Source organism: Apostichopus japonicus, chromosome 14 (assembly GCF_037975245.1).
Source record: "Apostichopus japonicus isolate 1M-3 chromosome 14, ASM3797524v1, whole genome shotgun sequence".
NCBI classification, from domain to species: domain Eukaryota; kingdom Metazoa; phylum Echinodermata; class Holothuroidea; order Aspidochirotida; family Stichopodidae; genus Apostichopus; species Apostichopus japonicus.
Window position 1 is genome coordinate 4,436,319 of NC_092574.1, and position 23,191 is coordinate 4,459,509.

At 36.8% G+C, this 23,191-nt stretch overlaps 2 protein-coding genes across 4 annotated transcripts; one reads left to right on the plus strand and one right to left on the minus strand.

Moving 5' to 3' along the window:
• The first annotated feature begins 1,325 nt into the window (after nt 1-1,325).
• Nucleotides 1,326-17,503, plus strand: LOC139979615 (uncharacterized). Of its 2 annotated transcripts, XM_071990589.1 has the most exons (10): nt 1,349-2,606; nt 5,405-5,534; nt 6,733-6,929; nt 7,851-7,998; nt 8,437-8,520; nt 10,801-10,959; nt 11,514-11,573; nt 11,923-12,018; nt 12,731-12,850; nt 13,116-17,503. In XM_071990589.1, the coding sequence occupies exons 2-10, from the start codon at nt 5,510-5,512 to the stop codon at nt 13,271-13,273; spliced, it is 1,047 nt and encodes a 348-aa protein (XP_071846690.1). In that variant the 5' UTR covers nt 1,349-2,606; nt 5,405-5,509; the 3' UTR covers nt 13,274-17,503. The 2 variants fall into 2 exon arrangements, with proteins under 2 accessions (XP_071846691.1, XP_071846690.1); XM_071990590.1 differs by lacking the exon at nt 5,405-5,534 and having other exon boundaries at nt 1,326-2,606.
• On the minus strand, nt 13,472-22,545 carry LOC139979616 (uncharacterized). 2 transcript variants are annotated; one of them, XM_071990592.1, is made up of 5 exons: nt 22,260-22,545; nt 20,324-20,631; nt 19,452-19,525; nt 17,636-17,695; nt 13,472-16,775 (listed from the first exon to the last, which is right to left on the minus strand). In XM_071990592.1, the coding sequence occupies exons 1-5, from the start codon at nt 22,287-22,289 to the stop codon at nt 16,471-16,473; spliced, it is 777 nt and encodes a 258-aa protein (XP_071846693.1). In that variant the 5' UTR covers nt 22,290-22,545; the 3' UTR covers nt 13,472-16,470. The 2 variants fall into 2 exon arrangements, with proteins under 2 accessions (XP_071846693.1, XP_071846694.1); XM_071990593.1 differs by having other exon boundaries at nt 21,618-22,545.
• Between the last annotated feature and the right edge of the window lie 646 nt (nt 22,546-23,191).

The following is a 23,191-nucleotide window of genomic DNA, read 5'->3' on the forward strand; positions in this document are numbered from 1 at the left end:
TCAACGAAAGGCATGCGTTATGTACAGTGTACAACTGAAGCCTCGAAGATAGTGCCCGGTGTTTCAGTTACAACTACATAGAAACCCTTCCAAACCTTTCTGAGTCGCTTCTATTTGGATAATTAGCCTTCTCTTTTTGCTAATTCGTAAAATCGGCTAATACGATGGACAACAATGTGCCAGACAAGACTGCGTCAAACGGTCACGGTCGTACAGACAGTATGAAAAACAGGTGAGATAAAACAGCCGAAATGGAATATAAGCTGTAGTTTAACTTAGATTAGTCGATAAAGGCTAGGTCCCATATTACGTAGGCCTATATGAATTAAATCTGACCACTAAAAAACTGTGCAAAGGTGACTTTTCACAATGACTTGTTCGTTGAAGCTTAGTAGATGTTTTGTCAGTGACTGATACAAGATACATGAATTTTTTTAGGTCTACATGAATTAAAGTGTAAAACCTTCCAGAAGGGTAACACTGTTTCTCAAGAAGATAACAGTACATCTGAGACATATCTTTATTTAATTTGTTAGATTCTTCACAAAAAAACATGCTTCATTGAAACCTAAGTGATGCATGTTTGCATACTCTTCAGTAGGAATAATTTTCTCACATTTCTTTACATATTCCTGATAGTACATGATTCCATGCCACCACTGTAACTCTCTGTATGTATAGTGGAATCAGAAGGAGGGTAGGGGGGGGGAGTGGTCATGGATGATATCATTATTTTCACATTGTGTAATTAATATTTTAGTGCACATACATTGCATTGTCTAAGGAGGTCTGCCCCTGTTATATACTGGCCCCCACATGTTGTATATTTTTATGCAGTTTGAATGTGTTTGCAATGTTTCGGTGTCATTGGCTCTACTGTAGGATGACCACTTGGGTTGCTGTCTGTTACTGTTTTTTTTTGGTGGGGGGGGGGGGCAGTGGAAAGAATTTGTCAGTGAACTTACTTGTTTTCAGAGTTTGAAATCATGCAGTTATGAGTTAATCATATTTAGTGTAGTAGCCAATGGAACGTTCGTTCTATCTTTCTAAATTTTATTACCCATTTATTAATAACCCAGTGAAAGAATTAATCAACAGTAAGTGATTTAATTTTATGGCCAGTAAACAATTAACCCTACACTTCAAAACCAAATTTGAGTTTCCTTTACCATGCAGGTATTAAGCTGGATTCTTAAAAAAAGGAGGTGGGTGGGGGTGGTGGGTAGGGTAATCAAATGGTCAAAATAAAATGGAAATACAAGAATAAAAAATTAATCAGGACAAGTGTCCAGAATTTGAACCTTTCAGCATTCTTCACAAAAAAGTGAATGTTGGCTGTTTGACTTCAAACTTTTTACACTTGACTTAAATATGAATTGACAAAACAAATGGGACATTCAACAACACATCTTAACAACTGTGTCATTAATGAAACTAGAAGACACAATTTTAGGATCAAAGCTGAAATAATAGCAGCTGATGTGGGGGACTATCATTACATCAGTGATTAAGGAAGGGTCCCTTTATGCCTCTGCCATCGATCAATACAAGGTACTGTATGAAGTCAGTCAATCATTACTCTACGTAATAATGATGACAGTACCAATTGTTCATTTCCCATCTACTGTACTCATAGCTAATTTGCTCATTGTTCTTATTGCTCTAGCAAATGTTTTACAGGTACAGTACCTTATCTAACATTCTGTATACAGGGGAGTTACAACTTACAACATAAGCCTGTAGTTTGTTTTCATTCTCCTCATCCTCAATCAAGTAGTGATATTAACTGTTCCTAAGTGAGGTTTTCCTTTAGCTGTTACCAGGCCTGTTGATGAGTGCTGTAGAAACTAAGTGTTTCTGAAATAAATATAAATTCCACTGCAATTTGTTACTGCATCCTGTCCTTGGAATTTATCTCAGCTTGAGGAGATTTTGAAGTTAAATTTATGGCATTAACCCTCAGCAGCAGCTGTGATGACATTTACCCTGGTTACAACCTTCTAAAGTCTTGCCATATTCCCCATTGACAAATTAGAGAAGAATCAACTGAGGTAGCATAACCTTGAAGTCACTTGTAACAAATAGTGAGGACAAGCTAGGCATAATGTAGGAAAGACCTGTGCACCTTGCATGCTCACCTGAATATTGCCAAGTAAGGACATGCAGAAATGGTAAATTTCCTCTAGATTGGTAATAAAAAGATTAAAGAATTTCGTCCAAAGGTGACCATATTTGAAAATCTAGCATATAAGGTCAAATACAGTAAACCTTCAATGTTGTAAAGTCCATTATAAATTTGCTGGTACATGTAATAATGGTTGGTTTAATTAAAACATAAATAAAAATTTAACAAGCATTTAAGCTATTATGCTTTTGAAATAAGACTACCATATGTTGCTAAATAGGCTTCTTGTAAATTAAATAAATTGCTTCCCCAGCAGAATTTACATTTCTGTTTCTTTTGTAGGAATGCACTTACTGCTGATGAGAGTAAACTCCTTGAGGAATATTGGTGTAATGGGCTGCAGAGTTATGGGAGCAGTTTGAACAAGAAAAAGATATTGGAATTAACAAAACAAACTTCATTAAGTGCCAGAAGAATAAAGGTCAGTTTAAAATTTATTATTTTGCTCAAATTTGAACAACATTGGGTTAATTTTCTGCCACTGCTGATTCGTTTCCTATGAGTTTGATATTTTGAGAGCTCAACCAGGGCGGGCGTGATGTTAGAAAGCCCACTGAAATGGACTCTAGGGTCACCTTGATCCAGCGCAGTAGTTAAACAACATTGTTTTTATCTCAGTTGCAAGCTATCTTCTTATTCTCCACAAAAGGAGTCCTAGCTAGTCTTATTTGAACCCAATTAGGCTATGCCTGTTTAATTTATACCGAGGAATGGCTGGGATCTGATCTGGACCATCTGCAGGTAGCCTGTGCCCTCCCTGTGCTATTTTGTAGAAGGCCTTATGTAGACAGTAACAACTTCTAAAACGTTCCTCGCAACCAATGACAAAAGGAACAGTCATTGCAGTCTCTAAGTTTAATCTAAAGCTAATGCAACAACTGTCAATTGGAAGCAAACTACTCAATCTCTGTAAGACATGACAGATTACTGACAGAAATATACCGAGGTAAATTTTACTGAGCATGTTGAGACATACCCAAGATATTGCATTACAAACGGAATGTCCCCATAATGGGGGAAAAAGAAAATATACTTGTCACAGCATTTTCTGGAAAAAGAAGGCATCCAAGGAATTAAAACAGACTCCCTGAATGAGGGCAATTATTGGGTAAAAAAAATATTCATGTCTTCATTGTCATCTTCGTTATGATTTTCGTCGTCAACATTAATAGAATACTGTACCTAAGTATCAATCTTTCCTGAATGTTTATATTGAGTAAGAAAGCCAATTATGGCTGGTAGAGTCAGTTGTGCCATGTAAAATTAATCCATAATTAATCAGAAGTCGGTGATCAGCTGTACTGTACATCGGCTAGGGATGGTGGTGTAAATTGTGCAAACTGTTCTGTCAATTCAGAGGAATGTATGTGTTCTCAATATACTGTAGGAAACACTCCCTGTTTAATTTCCCATAGGAGCAGTACTCTATGACTCACAGACCAGAGTGAGCAGTTCATGCTAGCCATGATACATGTCTGTCTGTTCTCTTGAGAATTGCTGTATTGCCTGCATAAAACTATGTCACATAATTTGTGTAAAGGTCCCAGTTGATCTGTGGTCATGAATGAACAGCTTTGTTAGGGATCTACTACCCCTTGCAGAGGTTATCTTGTAAATTCCTCAAACACAAGGTCTTTAAACTGTTGATGATTCAGATCTGCATTTGAACTGCAGAACAAATTTACCATCCATAATCTCAGGATCTCCTAGGTTGGACCTGAACTCCTTCAGGGGGTCCACTGTAAACAGAGAAATTTTGTTTATTTCATATATTGTAATTGTATGTTTTGTGTATAGTGGAGGTAAATTACCTCAAACTGTCGCCATTTCCTTAAAATGTCACAGCTGAATGTATTTCCAGCGCATTGTGAAAAAAGTTATGTTCGGGTCTTCCTAATAAAGAGTTAGAGCAGATTGATTTGAAAATTTACATAATTTGGGTTCATTGGAATTATATCATTGTATGGAAGCCTGCAGCTATGAGGATATCTCAGAGCTCAGGTTAAGAAATCATCATCTCAGCTACCAGTATGTAGAATGCTGGGGCCTTCCTTGCAAGGCTTAAAGGATTGGTTCAGGTGTCTGACATGTCTATCTTGTATGAAATAGCTTAAAAAGACAAACAGAATAGTGAAGAAACTACCATGATAGCATTCTCTGCTAAGGCGATATCACACTTTGAAGATTTCACAATTTCTTTGCAAATGACTGGTGTAGAAAGACTAACTGTGAGGGTGTGATGTCACATCCTCACTTCCTTAACATGTGTCAATATATTTCATTAAAAAATAATTATAATACATTTTTTTTTCACAAAACTAAAAAAATATAATCAAACATTCTTCAGATGTTAAATCTCAAATACTTCCCTTGACACATATGAGATCTCCTGACGTATCTTTTGGTTGTAGGTCATAAAATCTTACAAAATATTTTAATAAAATAACAAAGACTTTTCAGGAATGTGAGGATATGACGTCACAGCTAGTCTGATTTCAGCAGTTTCTACACAATCAGATAGAACTTTAAATTTGAATATCTCCTAAACGGAAAAAGATATTTGAATAATTTCTTCACTGTTGGGTTTCTTTTATTGTCCTCTTTCATATAAGATAAACATTTTTGACACCTGAACTATTCCTTTAATTGTGTTTGCTCTGTGGTGCTCTACATTAATTATTTGAAGCAAGTCTAGCAGCAGTGTGTCAAGTTTTTTTTTCCATTAAACCTACATCTCCCATCATTACGTTATAACGAAGTGTACAGTACTTTGACTTCAACCTTCTTTCACTTAAATTCATTGGCAACATAATGTGCTACATCAGCATATTCTTAGGCCTGTCTGGATTTTGTATGGATTACACTGTTTACCAAAATTTGTAACCTACACTTGCAGCAGTGATTATTCATTTAATGCTTGCCACGCATGGCAATTGCCATCAGCTACCATGATGTTGATGAGCCAAATGTTGGTAAGCTGAGTTGACCACATCTGTCTTATTAATCTGACGATTAAAAATTGCATTCAATAGTTGAGAAGGTTGAAAGACAAACATGAAGAAATGTTCCAGGAATGTTCAATATCTCTAGGCCACTACCATCACTAGATTAAATTTAGCTTCTGACTTGATCATACTTTATTGGATTGTTTGTAATTGTTTGAATGACACTAGACACACCATTTTTTTTTATGTATTTGTTTGTTATATATCTCATTAGAACTGGATTGACAACAAAAAAACAAAGCAGGTCAGAAGAAAATTTGGCAGCCGCAGCAAAGTACCTTCACTAAAACCCAGGAAAAAGAGTGCCTATAGCTGCTTCATGGCAGAGTATATTTCAGAACATGGTGGGTACAGTAGATATGAAGTTCATTATATCTGAGTAGTCAAGAAAATCCAACCTTGTTTCTGATGCAAGCCACAAGTCTTTTAATTTTATTGTTAGAAGAATTGAGCAAACATCCAGCTTTACTATTGGCTTTCTTTGTGGTGGTTTTGAAGGAGGTGGCTTGAGTCACCCCCCCCCCCCCCCCTTCTATCCTTCCCACAATCACTTTCCTTGTTTAGCTGTGACAAAGATTGTTAGCATGCATGCCATGACATTTCAAAGAAAAACAAATTAGAAAAATGTGATACTAGTACTGATCATAATGGTGGTACTACACCCAGGTGTTTGCTCTTTCTGACTGGGGTGGGAGTCTAAAATCCAACACAGGACTCACAAAATGTGGGGTGACATGTTGGTTACTAAAATTGCCATAAAAAAGAGAAAGTGGTGAGCTTTTATGATTTCTTTACCATAAGTCAGCTCATACACAGCTCAACATGACAATGTTCACCTTTATGCAACCAAGGTAAGGATATCATGTCTGTCTGACTTAAGTCTATCTGTCTGTCAGCCTGGCTCTGTGTCCAAATTTGGAAAGATTCTTCTATTCACACAGTGTCCAATGTAACTGAATAAAATTTGATGAAGTTGGATGATTTGTATCTGTGTTGTTCATGAGCTTGTGATCAAGGTCATGTATGGCTTACGATGTGACATAGATATGCCTGGGATATTCAAGAATTTGAATTGGAGCCTTCTTCTAGAGATTATTAACATGTGTTCATTATATTAAGTTTGCAATGCCTGATCAAGATTCATAGTGTTCTCTAGTCCTGATTGTTTATGAGAATTTAATTACTTGAGGCCTAATCACAAATCGTGTACTGATTCCAGTCAGCTTGTGTTCAAAATAACGTTCTTCTATGTAAGCATGCATGGTTTGTGGGATATGGGACATGGGTTTGTCTCCTGCACAGGTACAAATGTGTACAATAGATCTGCATGCAAGTAGTCAAGTAATACTGTGTAATGTTGTCTGGAGTGGTCTATATATGCTACACTCCGTACATTCATTGCATAAAACAAGTTCTCTGTCTGAATTCCAAGTAATTAACCACCTTTAGGGATGCAGCTATCTGGATAAAATACTGACATTGAGCTGCCTTTTATCATAATTGCCTAAATGAGTTAATCTTCAATTTTTCTTTGTTTTGCAGCAACATCACCTGAAAACCAGGCTACAACCCTTAACAAAGCCAATGAAGCATGGAAGAAAGTAAAAGGTACACCAGAAGTAAGCAAATACAAGGAGCAAGCAGATAACAAAAATAGGATGGATGCCGAAGGTGCTACAATCAGGCAGGAGCATAAGAAGGTCATGGCCAGGCACATTTTGACTGAAATCAAGAAAATGGTAAAAAACTGAAATAGCAGTAACCAAAGGCTATCATTTGCAGTGAGAGTGTTTATAAACACAATTCCATGGTATGTCAATTACATACTGCAGAAATTTCAGTGGAAGACTGATGACTATAACAATCTGTATAATTAGAGCTGCATATTGTTTCACTCCCATCTGTAGGTATGACATTGCAGGTGTTATCATGGCTGCTAATTAAATAGCCTTTCACTTATGTTTTTACTCCAATGACTATGCCAAATTATGTTTCTCTATATTTCATTACCGATGAAAATACTCTAGTACAACATTCCCAAGTACTTGACACTTGACATAAGAATTAAGACGCAAACTCTAACCAATTTCCCCCATATGGTAGAACATGCATGGAACCGCTACGTGCCTCCACATTTTTTACTATAGCAAATAAAAGTGGAAATATTAGTGTTATCATTGCAATTAACACAGGAAAAATCTCCACTGTTCCTATTGCTTTATATCCAACTAGGAAGCTAAAGTGATGTGATTTCAGTAGTAGTGGGTGAGGGAATTTTCTGCTCTGTACTGAAGAACAGCAAAGTCATCTTTCAAAGTATGAAACAAAAAACAACAATCACAATCAAATTTACCACCAAAGTCATAACCAGTGAAGCAGATTGACGCTGTGATGTTGCATGTTAACTCCAGTTACTGTATTCTTTCATAGAGGTCACAAGCATGACTGCTATGATATCGTTGACTCAAATAACTAGCAATTCAATAATTTACCTGAATATTGCAATGAATTATCATTGGGGTAGTGTGGTGGAAAACAAAAAGATATTCCATCTTGTTTTTGCACGTCTGTGTGTGTGTGCGTGTGTGAGATTGTTGAGGGTGCTTTAATGTTTGTTCCTATTACTGGGAGTAATATAATTGTTCTTCATTTCTTTCCAGTGTTTTCAACTTGAAGAATTGGACTATGAAGCAATGTTCGTTGCCATAGATACAGAGCAAAATCTCCATAGTTCAGGAACTACTGAAGGACAAAAGTTTTTAGATAAAGAGGTAGAACTCTTACGAAAATTTGGACTGAGTGTTATAGGTATGCAAAACAATTTCATTGTTGAGTTATTATTCATTGCAGTTATTTATTAGTCAAGTGGCATAGAGACTTTAAATGCCTGGAAGTCAGATTGCTTTGACTTCATCCCTCTTACCAACCAACATCCCTTTAAAATTGTAGCAAACCAAGACAAAAAAAGAGTTGCTGATGTAAATTTGAAGTAGTAAGTAGAGCAATTATATGAATGGGTTTTCCAGTAGAAGTCAAATCTATTAGGTGGTGTAATGCACAGTAGCACAAGTAGCGCGAGTTCCTGCTTGCAGGATCATCTGTATACATATATATATTTATATATATATATACATACAATTATCCCACAAAAATCAACTGCATATGAGGAAATATTTAAAGGTCATACATTCATTTTGAAGGTAGATCAAACTTGTGATTGTTTTTTCTTTCTGTTTCATTCAATAGGGGGTAATGCTGATGGTCCTGTTAAAGAAGCAACCCGTGAAACTCTACGTACCAGCGTGCAGGAGCTCTTTAACGAAAAATACTGTAAGTGAAACTGACTAAATCACATTCATCAATTGCATCTTGGGAGAGAAATATCATTATTGTCTTATTGTCACTTATAACTCATTAGCAATCAACAGGAATTTTTTTGATATGATAAAGTCAAATTCCATTCTTAAACTGCTGAGTGAAGTACGAACAACTGGAAAATCAGTCAATCAGTTTCCCAATTGTTCACAGCGCTACTTACATTAGCTGCCTAATATTGATTGTTCATTATTATGAGCTGCAGACATTAAAATGCAATATTCCAATTTTTTGGCTCATAGTAAAGTATTTACTACACAAACAATACTGTGGTTTCCGTTTAGTTGGAAAAGAAAGCAATTTAAAGAAATTTGATGTTAAAGTTGGCAGATTCTCACTGACCAGAAATGTGATGCGAACAAGCTAATGAACGTACAGGTCACTGTGTGTCGTCATTCTGCAGAGTGTACCCCATAGGCAAAACAATAACAATGGACTTTCTTTTTACTTCTCTTAAGAAAGTGAGCCTTTTATTAACTTCATTCTTGCAATAAACATGCAGCTACAGGAAAAAGAAATGGTTGTTAGAATTTTTCACACATGGCTACTTAAACTCATTTTGGTTGGCAGTTCTTCAATTACAAGTAAATTATGGTTACAAACCTGCATCAATGACTGATCATATTTTGTAAGATTCGTTGCCATTATAGGCCACGTTACATAGTGTGCGGTATGATATTGAGGCCTTACCGCAATTCCGATTCTTACCTTGTGAAAATATCAACATTTCAGGTATTTCTTCATTTTTGTTGCAATTAATCGTGTTTTGCAGTTAGTTTCGGACAGTGGATGCAGTTGAATCCAAGAAATACAAAGCTCTGCGGGGTATATGTCTCAGTCTTGCTGACATAAAGTATAATGCTTTCAGCAAGTCACAACTGCACAAAAGCAGATACACAAGCAATTGGAACACCACAGAAAAACAAAATGCCTGATGGATTCCTTGTTACACATTTTAAGAGTTTCAAAAGTGAAAAATGCATGAACTTTTACCGTCTCAGGAAAATATATACATTAGGTAGTCGGTAGTCGAGCACAATTGGCATGGATAATTTCAAATGGTATAGCAAACATGCCAAATATTCAAAGCATACTTCCAGCCTACCAATAAGGATGACTATCTCTATTAACAGAAGACCCAAAAATGGAACTAATCAGTATCGATCTAGTATAGCCCATCATTCTTCCTAAGGTAAATAAAAAAGCTAAACTCTTCGCTGGTTGAATAAGTCATATTTTCTGTCATCCTCGTTGTCTATAACCCGTCCTTATAAACCTGGATTTACCTAGATATGACTAAGTGACGTGAAAACAACGGTCAGCCTGGCATATGAAAGATATTGCTTATACCACCCAAAGACAGAAATGTGACGGTAATTATGACCAGGGTAAAAAAAATTGACGTACACAAGGTAACAATTTTGAGTTTAGAAGTAAACATGTAGCATAACGCCAATTCGTCCCAAGGAAACTATTCGGAACAATGTATCCTCTGTCCCAGTCATCGTTTCTGAAGTGTGCTGAACATATTTTTGCCGGCATACGGTGGGAAACCTGGGAGCGAGAAAGTCATTGCGAGTTCTCCTTACAAAATAAATCCAAGCCTGCAGCGTCTGTCGTCGGTTTGATCACTGGGAAACATAAAGAAACTAAATCTTCGGTTCTAAAAAGTGTATTGGCAACATCCTACTACACAAATCATTGGCATTTTGATACTAACAGTTTATATTTGACAGAGTGTCGTACAGGCATAGTACCGTACTGAAGTGAATAGCTGGATCGACGGTTTTCCTCACACAACTCCACACATCTACGTCAGGGTGAACTACAGTCACTTGTGCGCTTAGGAATGTTTGTGAAAATAGGAATTTCTTTGTCCAAAAGTGCTAGGTTTTACTGAGTCCCACAATAACATAATGCAATGTGTCATAATGGAAGTGAAAAGATGTAACATAAATTTGAACGGATTAGAGGATGTAGAAAAACCACCACATATTCAATTTAAAGGAATTAAAATGTTTTCAACTTAAGGAAACTTGCAAAGCTTTAATGTTGGGAAGGTTTCCAGTGAATAGAACAGTTCTTGTGTGTTAATATTACACTGTTAGCTGGATTGAGGCATGAACTCGAGTTTATCATGTAAACTAGTAAACTATGTTACTAGCTATCTGATTTAAGGCACATTGCTATCCCTGCAACATTTTAAGGACACATGTTTGATTTATATGATCACAGATGCAGGTACGGGCAGAAGAGCAATGAGCTACAAGCAGCTTGCTATGGGGAATATTGTGGTTGATGGTCTGCCACCTGGTATTACCTGCAAACGACCGTCTGCGTATGGAGTCGATGATCTGCAAGCAATATTACGCAGCAAAAATAGTATTACCATCCGTAAGTTTGTTGTTTTATTTGTATGTCTTACTAGTAAAGCACAAGGCCAACAAGTGTTACCTTTCAGTGAGCAGATATCCTTTTGCTTTCTACAGTCATTTACAGTCATCAATTGTTATAAAGCTAAGCAGGACAATTGGAACACTTACAAACATGATATGAGAGTAGGGGAGGGGGGGGGGGGGTGAGTGGACATAGGGGCTGGGTGTTTTTGCTGCAGAACTTCATTGAAATTGTCACATGATACATGCTGGTAGGTACACACAATACCAGCTTAAAGGGAAATAATCACAATGAAATATATTCACTGAAATGGAGAAGGGAGGGGTCTGTCCATAATATAGATAGTGGTATGTTATAGTTACACCACTACATAAAAATTTTGACCTGGGCTTAGGGTACTTGCTGTTTTTTCGTCCTGTAATGGTGTTCATGACTGTACACATTTATATTGTCCATATATTGTTGTATATACTTATAGTGTGTGTAAGTTCTCATGAGAACATATTGTAACCAATCAAGTTTATTTCACTTTCATTGCTTTTCCTCACAAGGTTCTTCCAGCAATGCAACTATTACTCCAGTGGCCAATTGCTCATCAGCAAATGAACATGGTACGTACAAAACTTATATCGAACTTAAAGTTTGCTGATATAACATACTTTTTAAAAATATCTTTTGTTCGATTTTACAGCACAAGTCATTTAACTTCCTGTTCAAAATCTAAACCTTTTGGTTTAAGCTAGTTGACCATTTGTTAAAAATTCTCTGGAGCAAAATGACTGTACTACACTCAGACTAATTGTAGTTCTGCAGTTTTGTAGTGACCATGATCAGAATGTTAATATGTCGGCAGCAGAATTGCACATATCAAAGCTTAAAACAAACACAAATATAATCAATTTTATATAATGTGCTTGCTCACTGTGTTTGTTCCCTTTCCTCTGTAATTTCTGTTTGCAGTGTCTGTGAGTGATGAGAGTCAAATGTTAGACCTGCAGGATCAAGATCAAGGCTCTAGTCATGATGAAGCTGTTCAGCCATCGTACGACCAAGAGGGTTAGTGGTTTGGCTGTCATGTTCTACTTCATTTCTATCTTTATTGCAGTGGTTAGAACATTCTTTGCTTATGCATACAACAAGCATTGCATTTCATCATTTTGGGTTTTGATGATAATTGTAACCTTTTTAGTCGTGATGCATGCATGTGTATGTGTTGTGAAGTAAAGCTTGTAAACAGGATATCTCACAGAGAGAAGCGTGGACATATCATGTGAATGTCAGATTTAATAAGTGACATGCAAGGTGATATATTACAGGGTATTTATTTGTATCTATTATCTCCACTTACTGGAGTGGCAAAGATTTTGTAGTATCTTAGGGGAGTATTTGTCACCATGACACTCAGGCAAACCCTTGTTAGTACTCAGTGTGCCAGTGAGCATTCCTATCCTAAAAATTGACAAATGTCATGTCCAGTGCATGATGTAATTCCCAATGTGATTGTTTCTTATTAAAACTAATGAGTCTGAGATAAACATCCATGACAGAAATGAATTACATTAAAGTCATTAACTTGTAGCTTCTGTCCTTCATAAATGTGAATGGTACCATTACTTCCTGTCATTACATTGTGCTGAAATAGCAAATTGTTTATTCTTTTTATCCCTCTCATCATCTCATTTCATTGGAAGTTACGAAGATTGTAACATCCCGATGCATGAGTTTGCACTTCTAATGGAACTATGTATCATTTTCATAATCTCCATAGAACCTGCAGTCATTCTGCTGGACATATTTGAAGACTTACACTCATGTCCAGAAAATACTGAGGAAGATGTGCATGAAGAGGTACAAGCAGGAGAAGAAAAAGAGCAGGAGGACGAAGCAGGTATGGTGACCCCCTTTCCATAGTATTACACCTTAACCAACAATGAATTCTGAATGAATGAATGAATGATTCTGTTGCTTTTAACAGATTTCTCAACATGCTTACATATTTTGCACATTGTGGGTTCCTGCTTCTAGGGCATAGGCCTACTAATTTGAACATAGTTTTCAAGCTGGAGTAGCAACTTCCTGATTAATCATTCACCACTATTATTGTTAAATGATTAAGTTTTCCATGCTATTAAAAGTATTTTTTTTTGTTTCAGCTGATTTCTTCCCGGTGGAGAAAGTCCTTAAGAAGAGGCAGAAGAAGGGAGAAACTCAGTATCTGGTCAAGTGGCACGGGTACTCTTCCAAATATAATCAATGGGTAGATGCAGGGAGCATCTCAAAGGAAGCCCTGGATCTGTATAAAGGCATTTAAGGATTTCCACTTATATCTCCTTATTTTTTTATTTAAAATAGCATAATTGTTTAAGTAGTAGCTTGCCAAGTGTTTGGTTGTATGTTGAGTGTAATTAAGATGTTTTAGTAGAGTAAATGCCAGGCTACGGCATGACGTCATGTTTCCTTGTTTAGGTATATGAGTTCTTTTAAGCAATCAAGTAGAACACAGTCGACGTAGAGTATTAACAAATAACATGTTATAATTTATTGCGTTACATCATGCTGTACAGGACAGATATATAGGACGACATGTCCAAGGTTACTTGTTGACAGATGGAGAGACAGGGTGAACAAGGACGGGCAGACGGCATGCTTTAACTTATATATCAATATGCAAATACACAGCTCATTAACATACAGGTGCAGATTATACAATGTAGTGCATCGTTTGCACACGTACATATGAATGCATATTCAATAACATTACATCCCCCTTTCCTTAATAAGTTGGGAGTCTTAGGCTACAATTCAATTAAACGTTCTTAATAATTACAAGGGCTTTGTGTAAGTCTGGTAGTATTTCGCAAACAATACTACACAGCTTGTAAAAATTATAATTCCAACATCAATCTTTTCTTTACTCTCTGACCAGACCTAGTAATAAAAACATCTTCTTGTGGGTCTGGACCTTCTGGTTCTGGTGCCAGAATATTTTCTATTTCTGAACTGGGGTCAGAGTTATGGTTTATAATCTCTGACTGGGGTAGAACCTTTTCCCCTTCCTTTAAATGTTTCCTATTCCTCCTCAGTTTTCCGCCCGAGTCGGTTTGAATTTCATACGATCGTGGTTCATGTCTTTGCTTTAGTAATGTACCTGGGGTCCATTTGCCTGAACTTTAGTCTTGTACATATACACTTTGTCCGGGAACTAACGGACTCAAAGGTTTTGCTGTTTTATCATGATAGAACTTATGTGTGTCCTGCCTATCCTGCATACGGTCAAAAATTGAATCACGATCAACATTCTTATTTTGTACTCTGACAGGAAGATTAGATTTCACTTTACGATTGAGCTGTTTTAATATATATTTAATACATTTACATGTGTGGTTGGGGTTTCTTAAATGTATTATGAGGAAATATGAATAAATATTTATGTTTGTGAAAAGTTGCATGAAAAAATGAGAACATTTTCTAAGGGCAAGGGTAGCATATTGCATGTTTGAAGTATTTTAGACAGTGGCTGTGTATGTCAGTGTTATTTCTGTTATGTGTATGTTTATTAGTTGCAGTAGCAGCTGCAATTGTCAGTAGTTTGGAGGGCATTCGATTGCCAGGTCTTGAGTGAGACAGACACCTCAATAGATGTACTAAATGCACGCAACTCATCATGTATGCTTTCTCTTTTCAACCACGCATCGCTCCGCAGGAAAGCCCTCATAATTATTTATATACTAGGACACATTATAACACCCTAACAATGCCCATTTCAAGAGTGTAATAGTCAAATACCAGTTGAATATGGTATTAGTTGATGTACAGGTTTAGCCTACAGATATAAAGTTTTGGATACTTGTCCATTTTTTCTAAACATAAAACTACAACCCATGGTGATAGAACATTTGCTAAGTGTGGTCAAAAGTGTAGAACGCCCTCCCTCCGGATCTCTACATCATTCTGAGCATTCATAGTTTAAGAAACGTTTGAAACATCTCTTTCCAAAATCTGATTATTACTTTATGAGACTAACTGCAGAGAAACAACCATTGTTTCAACTTTCTTTTGTTTAGTAATGTCTGCCTTGTAGTTTGTATCATATTGTCTGCTTTGCTTTCAACACAACCATACATGCCTTGTTTTCAAGGCCATGCATAAACCTTTTCATTCACAAGGTTTTTCTTGTACACAAAATTGCTTGCTTTCACTCATAATACTTCATTAAAAAGTGACATATGTATCATATCGATAACATGACATAAGAACAAAATATATACTAGGCACACAAGTATGTAGACAAATTTGAGTAAAAAGGTTTTATTTGCTCATTTACAGGATTTTCAATTTGTAACCATTAACATTAAAACCACAGCATTTCTACCCCCCATCTGGGGCAATGTCAGCAAATAATTTACTAAGTTTTGCCCCCATATCAAGTATGAGCTGAAGTTTGTCATGAATGGTCAGGTGCTGTGTTTTTAAGGTTTTCAGTTTTGAAATTTGGTGGCCTCAAACAAACTTTCCACTCCCCAAAATTTAATAAGGGTTATGTACCTACAGAGTTTGATGTACATGTAAGCTGCTCATGTTTCTATCAATGCATCTGTTGAATCTTTTGTTTATGGATATACGTTGAATTTATTGATGAAACTTATATGACTGTTACCGCCACTTGACCTCAACCAAAACAAAAAATTTCCCTGAAAATTAAAGAGATTATGTTCTCACTTTAAAACAATGTTTTGAAGTTTAAAAAGCAGTCCGTTGAAATATGCGTCAAGAAATTCAGAGAGATAAAAGATACTCAAGCCAAGGTCGACAGTCAAAGTTTCAGCTAGGTTCACAAAACTTCAACTACCTAATACTGCATTAGATGGTTCTCATATTTTTCACCACTGCTGACCCTCTTGATTCAGTCTAAAACAATTGGAATTATCTGATATGTAACATTAACCTAGGAACAAAATTTGAAGGGCAAGCATCTTTGCATCTAGTGATATTGTGTTAAAATGTAGTCACTACACAAACAACATCTCATGATTCTCTCAGCTTGTGTGTAGGAATAAAACAAAGAATTAAGAAACATTATGAGACTACTTCACATACCACTGTTAACCCATTTCTTGCAAAATGTTAGGTTTGGGCAGGAAAAGATGTAACATACAACAGAAAGCCATATATTTGAGCAACTTGGAGGGAAAAATTGCAATGACATTGCAGCAAGCAGCTTGGACTTATTTACTATTTATATGCCACATAGTACACCACCAAGAAATCTCTTTTAGTGCTGCTGTTAGTATACATACATTTTTCTTGACCGCTGTACTAGCACTTAAACTTTTCATGGATTCCTGTACAAGAACACATCATGTTCATTACATACTATAATAAGAGACATTGGTAAAAATGGTCATATGAAGTAATATGAAAAGATGTAAATAACTGTTACTGATCACCAACATTATACTGTAAGCGAGTTAACCAGATGTGCTACTCCCAGTGACATTAGTGAAAGATTCAACTTGGAAATAATTTTGGTTTTGCAATGAGGTCAACGCTATGTTGGTAAGGACAGAGTCCACAGCCATACTGAAGTATTTGGGGTTCCTTGCCACGGATGATGGTACCAGACCCTTCATTCATGGATTCTCTGAACCAGTCTTCGTGGGAACCAGACACAATTAACTTCTTTATGTGGTATGTGATGCAGTGCGGCTCATCTTCTGGCAAATTGAATACTCTTACATTATCAGATATAATCATAATTTGACATGATTCCGTGTATACCTGGTAGTACATGTATCTTGGATATGTGTCTTCTTCTGCACATGCGGAGTAATGAAATGAACATGAAATCATTTTAAAGCATGGATTTACCTATTGGGATTGGTAACTACTGGTACCTTAAAAACTCTCAATGGGACTTACGAATGAACTTAATATTAAAAGTTTGGTAATTATTCTCTAATCAGTAGAGCTGCTACATGTAAATTACACGTAGGGGCAATACGTGTGATCACTCAAACCCTCACTGCTATGACTTAAAAATTAGAAAGGTAGGACCAGCTTTCTAGAACCATTCAGTACTTCAGCAAGAGTAAACAATGAAAGATATCACCTGAAACATAAAATTCACTTAAGAAAAGTTGTCCAGTCTGTCTGATATCCTACAAATATTGAATTCTGTTCCCATTACTTCAATGAAAATCTCAATTACTTAAGTTTAAAAGTTATTCAGAAGTTGAGATATGCTTGTATTATTTGGAACCCAGAGAAATCAAATGACCAGCACTCTCATCCACTACTCAAAGGTGATCATATGCATCATCCTGACATAGATATATGTATATCCATTAAATACAAAGAATACATTTTAAGTTTATCCACATTATAAGACGATTGACCTTGCATTACACTCTGACTACCTTGGTAGGCCAACTAGCCTGTTTGACTTTGAACATTGGGCTTTTAGATAATGACTTTATCCCCTTAGAACCGTGTACATTTGTCTTAATTACTTTACTAAAATATTGTCTTGAATTGTCACCTTTGTAAACAAAATCCTCAGTCATACATATGCAACATTAATATGTTTGGGTCTGGGAGGGTCTTTTGTGATTTATGGGGAATTGAAATTGGATATCTTATACATACTAAGAGAAATTCAACACAGCTATCTTACCACTTGATGGTAACTTGGGTTTAACTGAGCACCTTTCATCACGAGTTGCTGGACATCCCCCTGTCAGATTAGCAAATTAAAGACCAAAATATCAATTAGGAACAGACTCGTTTACAAACGATCAGCATTAATGCAAATCCACTGTATTAATTCAAAAGTTTCAGTCTCAACATACCAATCTTTTACCACAGATAACATGTCGCTTATCAGTCGTCGAAGGTTACAAGAATAAGGCTAGAATGTTAAACATAAGACAGACAGCAAATCTACACTTTGGTTTTAATGATGCTAGATGAAAAATTGTATATTAATGTGACACACTAGGCTGTAAGGTATAGAAAGGATGAAGAACATACTTCAATCTAAGTACAGCAACAGTCATTGAGATATAACAAACAATATTCACAATGGCCGCTGATGGCCGAGATGGAAACTTTTCTTGTATTCAGCATACAGATTGATCTCTGTCAAAGACAACAGGCTTCTTTTACTCAATGTGGTACACGTACAAGTCATACATTAATAAGCAGACGCATGGCAAGGTAAACCCTGGGTCTCAAAGATATTGCGCCTGTTGGCCTCAAACTAGGGGACAGCTAATTTTCGTAAACTGTGCCTGGTCAGTTCCCCAACGTTAATACATCCACACCTGAAGTTTTGCAATTTGCATAATATGATGAAAAACTTCAACAACGGAAGCAAAGACATATTATAACGATGATTCATAATGATATTGTCCATTCCAATAGCAACATTGTATATGCCAACTCTACCTACCTTTGTGCTTAGGCATGTATAGAGCGACGTACATTGCAATTCTGAAATTTACCGACATACTTAAGTTACTTCAGATTTCGTAGAGACTTCTGATACTTATCTACAGATGCCTTTAAGCTAATTTTCAATTGTAAACAGCCTTCTCATATTCTTATAAGGCGAAGGGCACTTGTTATCTAATAGGCTAGTCGGTGGGAGATACGGTAGGTTATAAAATAACCTTGCTTGCAAGATCTGAGCGAGTGGATGACCGACATTGCACTTGCAAAGAATAATTGGAAAATTTAAGAAACCAATAAAAGCTAATTACTTTAATGTGAGTGATGAATGTTTCTTCTGTCGATCACCAATAGCTGATATTTTGAAATAAATGAGCAAAAGCACAAAAACTAAAGAGATGACTGCGGTTTGTCCAAGCTTCCCGACGTAAGATATGTTTACAATGTTACCACAAATTGACCTCTGGTGACCCCAAATGACCTTTTACCTCCACCAAAATAATAGGCTTCTTTTACTTCATGAGGTACTTTTACACACCAAATATGATATTGCTCCAAGCTTCCCTTCTTGAGATATCCTGTTTACAAGCAAGGTGTCTCACACATACACACACATCCGCCTGCTTGACTGCAAGGTTATGATTATCATCAAAACAAAACAAGACAGGAATTAACAATTCAACTAATCATGAGGCCCGCCAATGTTTTGCTCATGTTTGGAGAGCATCATAAACTAACAAAGTGTATCTTTCTATGGGTTTGCAACTGACTACTGAAATTGAAACTTCTTAACTATTAGCTGATGATAGCTGTAAAACACCTTTGTCCAGTCATTTCATGTTGTGGTAGCTTATAACTGTAGTGATCTTTGAGGATATGCTATGATGAAATACTGAGAAATGTTAAAGGCTTTTACTCATTCACCAGTAAACTTATAGGCCCAGCTCTGCAAAGTCATTGAATAATATTATTCATAAGCAATGATAACTATTTATCAAAATCTGTCGTAGCCACGCATATGTTTGAATGAGCACTGTTACCTTCGGAGTTAAGTGAAAAAAGGTAGAAGTCCACTTTTTGTTTTTCGGTTTTCTTCTTCTCTGCCACGGACCATCTGTTCAAAAAAAAAGAAGAAATTGTATTACAAATTGGCTAGGCGTGGAATCCACTCATACAATATCACTAAACGCTGTTCTTCATATGGGGACTGATTTACTTTGTCAACAGTTGGCATAAATATTTTTTACCCTTTTACACCCAAAAATATTTATGCCAAGCAGGTCACATACTAGGAAACTTGACTTTAAAGGTGACCTATTAAATGTCTGAAAAGTGACTCTACAATTGCTAAAAGATAATTGCCATAGGTTGCCATATGTAGTAACTACGTCACAGACATAACTGTTTAACAAATACAGGCAGTACATGTTTGGGTGTAGACATTACTGTTAACCCTAACCCACAACAACTGGGCCAAAACTGTACATCCATTCGTGAGACTATACATACACATTCTTAACTCTCAGCCAGGCTATTAAGGAAAGACCCATGTGGAAACTAGGGCAACATTTCACGACAAAACTGGAGAATTTTCTATTGCATATTATGTAAAAAAAAGGCACTGTGCAGGCTTTCAGAAGTAGTTTTCACCAAGAAACAGAAATGTTTAAGCACAATTGCTAGATGCTATTAAATTATTGAAACATATGCTCACACCTTTATTACTTAGGTTGTAAGTCATATCGTGGAAAAGTAAATGAAATTTATCAAGAAAAGTTAAAGTAAGAGTAACGTTCAAGAAGTAAAAAAATCAGAAGGGTTAAGTTAGAGTTACTTGAAATCCGCTAAAAAAAAAGAATGCATTTGATGTTGCTCATCATTTGTTGCTACAACTTTACTAAAAGTTACTAACCGGTGCTCCTCATACTTTTTTCTGGTCATTTTGTGAACACTTTTCAAGTGTTTTGTAAGAGAGGCAAAATGTTGGCCATTCTTCTTACATCCCTCGACTTTACAAATTTCAGGATGCCGATACTTCATCCATTTTTTCTTTTTGGCCTCTTTGAAATACACAGCAGGTGAGCATTCTGGCAGGGCATTATGCTGGGATCTATTCAAACTGTGAGCAGACTTCAGATGACGATCAATCCGTTTTGTTAGTTTTCCATACTGGCGGCAATCTTCAATCCGACAACAGTCATCAACAGGAAGAATGTTTATCTGCATGAAATGAACAAAATGTGTCTTAAATTTATTTTAACAGAGTATCTAATGGATTGCATTGATTACTGATGAGCTGATACCCAATATACAAGCAGTTGCGGAGCTAGGGGTATTGATCAGGGGGGTCGAGAATGGTCTGTAGAGGCGCTTTCAACACTATCTAAGCGGAGCGCCACCACAGGTTGGCGCGGAGCGAACAGAACCTTTTTGAGTATGGATACTCCCTAGATCACCGGAAATTACCCTTTCCAGGCCTTGCTAATTAGCAGATAAACAAAGAATAGATAGGTATCATCGCCATCAAAATGTGACAAATGTCAATAGGTAGATGAGAGCGCTAAAAAGTCAATAATCGCGAATAAGTAAAAAGTGGTAAGAAGCTGAAAAGGGCGCCAGCAGTCCATTTGAGTCTGTCAGGGGGGCATTCGCCCCCCCCCCCCACGACTGTATGGACGCTCCGCCACTGTATACAAGTAGTAGCATCAATATCAAATGCGTCTTCTCCTGACTTTCAACTTGTCTAACTACATGACCGTAAACAGGAAGGAAACCACTCTCTTATCATATCTTTCCTACATTTCTTTTAATTCAATAGTGGTTGTGCCCATATAAACGTAACATGTTATTACTTCAACATTTAAATGCATTACTAAAGCTACCCATGTATGCAAATTTGCAAACTTGAACATTTTATCACAACTGCATTTGATAGTTTAGATCTAAAATTTTGAAGGACCTATACCAAATCAAAACTGATTAGACATAGGTCTAAACACAGTTCTGTTCTATGCACAAGGCCTAGTCTGCCAGCATAGCTATAGCCAAAGTGAAGGGTTTAAGAAGCAAAAGTAAACTTAACCTTGTTACTCAGCAAGCATCAAACCCAATTGCCAAAAGGCACTGTCACACTGGTACCAAACTATATGAACATGAATTTTCAAGTACAATTAACATAATAGCCCTGCAGTAGTGCTGTGCATCACCTCTACTGTGTTACACCCCATTTCACAGTTTGTGCGATCTGCTCAACGTTGTTGTAACCTCATTACCCCATCTACGCTGCATCTACATCATCTCTCACACATAGCTATTTGGCTAACTTCACCATGGAGATCTCTAGCACCACATTTTCCTCTCTAAAATGATAACCATAGAAGTTAAATTCAAAAAATGTTTAATTTGGCTCAAACACGATTGTAGCACTAAACCAGGCAGTATGCCAAGCAAGGTGAACACGGAAACATTCGTGTGAAGAATTAGATCTGCAAGTGGTCACTTTCAGACACTTTTCCATCTGATTAGCCAATAAAGTTGTCTGTTTTGGCCCCATGATATATAGCATGCTAAGAGAAAGTAATGGAGTGTATCACTGTGCACAGAGAGTGTAAGTAGGCCTAGACTTATTACTAGTAATAATCCTGTAGGCCAAAATTAAGCTAGGCCTAACCCAGGCCTATATATGCATTGGACCGTCAGTAGCGTTACTGTTCCTTTGTTTAGGCGTTAAAAACTCGAACCATTTAGGCTAGTGCGTGTTCATTAATACGCGGTTCCAAATATGAAGTAGTATTTGTACTAGTCATTATAAGCTTTATGCTATAACTTAAGCAGGCCTATGGATATACCCTAACATGTCCTTTCTTCGTTCTCGGCATGACGAATTGACGAATTTTTAACAGAAGTGTGAACTGGAATCAAGCGGTACAGTACCTCCTTTAGGTTTGTATCATAGGCATTTCCGATCCCGTCGTCATACTCCTAGACTCCTTGTCCAGTCGCGCAGTTCTTTGTCTTACAATGGAACGTGTAACAGCTTTGCAGTAACTACTGTGCCACCTGTAACACATGTTACCGTGTTGCGAACACAGCACAGTAGTTACTGATGCACGGTGGCCGAACATGAACAGTAGTTACTGTACTAGCTATGAGTATCGGGTGCTCTGTTCGCCATTGGAATGCGAGAAGGAGATGATATGCTGCCATGGATTGTTCGCGGAAAAAGCTTTGTTGAACGCAGGAGAATGTCTGACCAACAGACCTGAATTCGGTTAACACAACCAAAGGCTCGGCATTCAGGCATTTCAACCCGCTAAATAAGCTTGGCGATATGCTCGAACATAGTGTAGAAACCATAACTCGTATGCAAAGCTTCATTGTTTTGAAGTTACGAAGTGGCTAGCCTACGTCACTTTTGAAGTGCCCTCAATATCAAAATAACAAAATGGCCGTTGTTCAAATGGGTAAAAAAAATAATTGGGAAATTCGCGTAAAATTCAGGGAAACTTTATTTCGCTTAGTTATTTCACCAATGGAATTCGAGAAGTATCCCCTACCGCATGTACATGGCAAAACCCCAGAGTTTATTTCTCCTTTAACATGGTCATCGTGTTGAATGAAGGAAGAATAAACAAAGTTTCGTAAAATAAGTCGGGTGTTCTCCATAGGACTGCGATCATGCATGTTTTAGATACCGATCGGACGAACAATGTAAAATCCAAGGTGTACACGGAACTTCGGGTAAAATACGTAACATATTAAAAACATTTCAAGGATTAAC